The sequence below is a fragment of the Solanum tuberosum genome, unplaced genomic scaffold (assembly GCF_000226075.1).
Source record: "Solanum tuberosum cultivar DM 1-3 516 R44 unplaced genomic scaffold, SolTub_3.0 scf00356, whole genome shotgun sequence".
Taxonomy (NCBI): Eukaryota; Viridiplantae; Streptophyta; class Magnoliopsida; order Solanales; family Solanaceae; genus Solanum; species Solanum tuberosum.
In genome coordinates, this window is record NW_006239279.1 from 301,602 (window position 1) to 306,122 (window position 4,521).

Sequence of the window (4,521 nt, forward strand, 5' to 3'; positions counted from 1 at the left end):
CTTTCCAAGAGATGCAGTTCTGGAATGAAAGGCGATACAACAACGCCGAAAGGTAGGTTTATTTCCTATCTTTAGGTGAGGAGAATGATCACTAAGGGTTGTATTTATCATCTTGTTCGTGTTCATGATATAGATGCAGAACCACCGACTCTTCAGTCTATTTCGGTAGTTAATGAGTTTCTAGATGTATTTCCAGACGAGCTCCCTGGTATCCCTCTAGAATGAGAAATTGATTTTGCTATCGATATGCTAGCAGGTACACAAACCATATCTATCCCTCCTTACAGAATGGCTCCGACTGAGCTAAATGATTTAAATGATCAGCTGAAAGTCTTGCTGGAAAAAGGCTTCATCAAGCCTAGTGATTCACCATGAGGTGCGCCAATGTTATTCGTGAGGAAGAAAGATGGCTCACTAAGAATGTGTATCGATTATCGACAGCTGTATAAGGCAACTATAAAGAATAAGTATCCCCTTCCGAGGATCGATGACTTGTTTGATCAGTTACAAGGTGCTGAGTGTTTCTCAAAGATTGATTTAAGATTAGGGTGCCACCAGATACGAGTTCGGGAGAAAGACGTTCCAAAGACAACTTTTAGAACCAGATATGGGCACTTTGAGTTCTTGGTAATGTCTTTTGGATTAACTAATGCCCCAACAGTGTTCATGGACCTGATGAATAGTATATTCAGGCCGTATTTAGACTTGTTTGTGATTGTATTTATTGATGATATTTTGGTGTATTCACGTTAAAAAGTTGAGCATGCAAATCATTTGTGAGCAGTCCTTTAGGTTCTTCGAGAGTAGGAACTTTATGCAAAGTTCTCCAAGTGTGAGTTCTGGTTGAGCTCTGTGGCTTTCCTAGGACATATTGTATCATATGCAGGCGTTGAGGTTGATACACAAAAGATTGAGTCTGTAAAGACTTGGCCCAGACCCATGACTCCGACTGAGGTTCATAGTTTCTTAGGGTTAGCTGGGTACTACAGAAGGTTTGTAAAGGGGTTTTCTTCACTTTCAGCACCATTAAAAAAAGATGACTAAAAAAGCAACTAAGTTCCAGTGGACTGAGGCTTGCGAGCATAGTTTTCAGGAGCTTAAGGACAGGTTGACATCAACACCAGTTCTAACATTGCCAGAGGGTTCAGAAGGCTATACAGTGTACTGTGATGCTTTTGGTGTTGGGTTGGGATGTGTTCTAATGCAACATGGTAAGGTTATCGCATATGCTTCAAGGCAGTTGAGAAAGCATGAAAAGAACTATCTGACCCACGATTTAGAGTTGGTTGCAGTTGTGCATGCGTTAAAGATTTGGAGACACTATTTGTATGGCGTTCATATTGACATCTTCACAGATCATAAAAGCCTTCAATATAACTTTAAACAAAATGAGTTAAATCTGCGACAACGTCGATGGCTTGAGTTACTGAAAGACTACGAAGTGGATATTTTATATTATCCAGGAAAGGTGAATGTGGTAGCCGATCCTCTCAGGCAAAGATCTATGGGTAGTTTATCCTATTTAGGTGTTGAGAAGTGTGAGCAAACGCGAGAGCTTCATTAGTTAGCTAGCTTGGGAGTCAGATTGTTAGAGGCAGAAAATAGTGAGGTAACAATTCAGGACACAACCATATCATCTCTAGTTGTAGAAGTGAAATCACGGCAACAAGAGGATCTTAGCTTAGAGCAGCTCAGAGCCAAGGCTCAGAATCAACAGACTTTAGCATTTGATATAGCAGGATATGGAGTCCTTAGAAGTAGCGGTCGATTGTGTGTTCTGAATGGTACAAGGCTTTGACATCAGATTATGGAAGAGGCATATCATTCCCGTTATTCTATTCAACGTGATTCGACGAAGATGTACAATGATATTAAGAAGATATATTGGTGGCACAGGATGAAGAAGGACGTTGCTGAGTTTGTTGCACATGTCCTAACTGCCAACAGGTGAATGTTGAGCACCAAAAGCCCGCTGGGCTAGTTCAGGAGATAACCATTCCTTTGTGGAAGTGGGAATCAATTAATATGAATTTTATTACAGGGTTACCTCGATCGCGTCGCAAGTTTGACTCTATTTGGGTAATTGTTGATAGACTAACAAAATCAGCCCACTTCTTACTAGTCAGAGCTACTTTTTCGACCGAAGACTATGTAGGGCTCTATATTAGAGAGATTGTTAGGCTACACGGTGTCCCAGTTTCTATTATCTCTGATAGAGGAGCACAATTTACCGCCAACTTCTGGAAGTCCTTCCAGAAAGGACTGGAGACACAAGTTAATCTTAGTACAATCTTTCACCCTTAGACAGATGGCCAGGCTGAGAGTACAATTTTGACACTTGAGGATATGTTACGGGCGTACGCGCTAGACTTCAAGGGAAGTTGGGATGACCACTTGCCTCTTATTGAGTTCGCATACAATAATAGTTATCATTCCAGTATCAGGATGGCATGTTATGAGGCTTTGTATGGGCGAAAGTGTAGGTCCCCCATTGGATGGTTCGAGGTAGGTGAGTCAGGGTTGATTGGACCCGACTTAGTACAACAAACAGTAGAGCATGCTAAGCTCATTCGGGAGAGGTTGCTAACAACTCAAAGCAGACAGAAGTCATACTCAGATGTCCGACGAAGGGACTTAGAATTTTGTATCGATGACTGGGTATTCTTAAAAGTCTCACCTATGAAGGGTGTTATGAGATTTGGCAAAAAAGGCAAGCTTAGTCCACGATTCATTGGGCCATATTAGATCCTCTGGAGGGTAGGACGAGTGGCTTATGAGTTAGAATTTCCTTCGGGGATAGAATCTGTTCATCCAGTTTTCCATGTATCAATGCTATGAAAGTGCGTAGGAGACCCTTATCGGGTTGTCCCAGTTGAGGATGCTCAGATCACAGAGGATTTGTCCTACGAGGAAACTCTAGTTGTCATATTAGATCGACAGGTCCGTAAATTGAGGACCGAAGAGGTGGCTTCGGTTAAAGTATTGTGGAGAAACAAGAATAGAGAAGAGGTGACCTGGAAAGATGAGGAAGACATGAGGTCCAAATATCCTCACTTGTTTCATACCCCAGGGTGATGGCATATCAGTTTATATTGGTGTAGTGGGGTAAGATACCTACCAAATTTTTTATATTATTGCTTATTATTATGGTTGTCGTCGTTGTATTTTTGCTCGCACTGTTATTGCGGAGCTATAATGCTTAGCTATTTATGTCGTCCTGTGAGACGCCTAGGTTAAAAATTTATGTGTTTTAGGTTCTGGATAGTCACATTCACAAAGGATACTTTGTCTAAACTTTGGCAACTCTTAAGGACATAACCGTGTGACTCAGATTTTTCATTCGAGGACGAATATTTCTAAGGGGGGAAGGATGTAACACCCCAACTTTTCTAAATGTCTAAATTAATTTGTACATTCGTGGAAAGACAAAAAGGGTGAGTAATAAATTAAGAATGATGTGGTATGTCATATTTTAAGTGCTCAAGGGTTGTATCTCAAGTTTTGAAGTAAGGTAAGTCGCAAAATAAAACTGGGCGAAAGTTATCGTAAGTTCTTTTTTAAAGATTTTTCTGAAATTTGGGTCAAATGTTTCGGAAGTTTTCTCAAAATCTATAACGAGTTATGGGGTCCACGACCCATTAAATTGAAGGTCTACGAGTCTAGTTTCCAACACATCAAACGGTTTGTTAATACGACTTCAGAATAGAGAGATATTCGCGTTCTTACGAGACTACGCAAGCAGACACGCGAGGTGGGTCCCCTAAGTTTGTGGAAGCTTATAAGATAGTATCTTCTTCATTTTTCTTCATTCCAAATCGTGAGAAACCCACGAAAATAAGAGAAATACTCCTCAAATCATCCTTGTGTGTTGGTGATCTCTTCTTGGACTCTTATAAAAAATTGTCCTATGTCGCGAGCTCGTCAATTTGGTATAATTTTAACGGTGAATTGAGCGATGTAGCTCCGTGAAGGTTGTGGTAGCATGGTTTTTCTTAGTGGAGTGATTGTATTCAAGTGTTCTGGTCATTTAAGAAAGGTAGTAATCACCTTTTATCAGTTTACGGATACCTTAGGTCTTGGATTGTAGTTTACAATAGGAATCCGTATCGATTGTCAAATTGTCGTAGTAATTTTTATCCTTAATTACTGATTGATTTTACCTTTTCCTTTAGTGTTGTAGTGGTGTGGACAAATGTATTTTCCGCATAAGTTATAAAGGAAAAGGTATATTAAAGCTACTCCCTTCGTTCGGCTTGTTTCCTTAGAGCTTGGGAGTGATATAATAGGGTAGTTAATGTTAGATATGTTGTAGATGTAATTGTGAGTGGTTGGCTGATTGAGTGGTTATAAACCCTCATTTTAGGGACTCATAATTTGTTCAGAATAACCCTAAGTTTGGAATGACTTGGACATTATTCATATATATTGTTTATAGCTAAATTGCTCGCCTTCAGCCTATTTAATTGTTTGCTTTCGCCCTTGGGGCAATTGTGGTTAGCTGTTGAGTTATGAAATTCCTAT

General features: G+C 40.0%; 1 protein-coding gene across 1 annotated transcript; it reads left to right on the plus strand.

Annotated features, from left to right (window-relative positions):
* Positions 1 to 1,036: 1,036 nt before the first annotated feature.
* Positions 1,037 to 1,951, plus strand: LOC107063425 (uncharacterized). The gene is made up of 2 exons (XM_015315300.1): positions 1,037 to 1,195; positions 1,805 to 1,951. The coding sequence occupies exons 1-2, from the start codon at positions 1,037 to 1,039 to the stop codon at positions 1,949 to 1,951; spliced, it is 306 nt and encodes a 101-aa protein (XP_015170786.1).
* Positions 1,952 to 4,521: the final 2,570 nt, after the last annotated feature.

Coding starts and splice junctions, on each gene's coding strand:
- LOC107063425 (XM_015315300.1), top strand. CDS start 1,037: ATGACTAAAAAAGCAACTAAGTTCCAGTGGACTGAGGCTTGCGAGCAT. Junction 1,196..1,804: donor TTGGTGTTGGGTTGGGATGT/GTTCTAATGCAA, acceptor CTTTGACATCAG/ATTATGGAAGAGGCATATCA.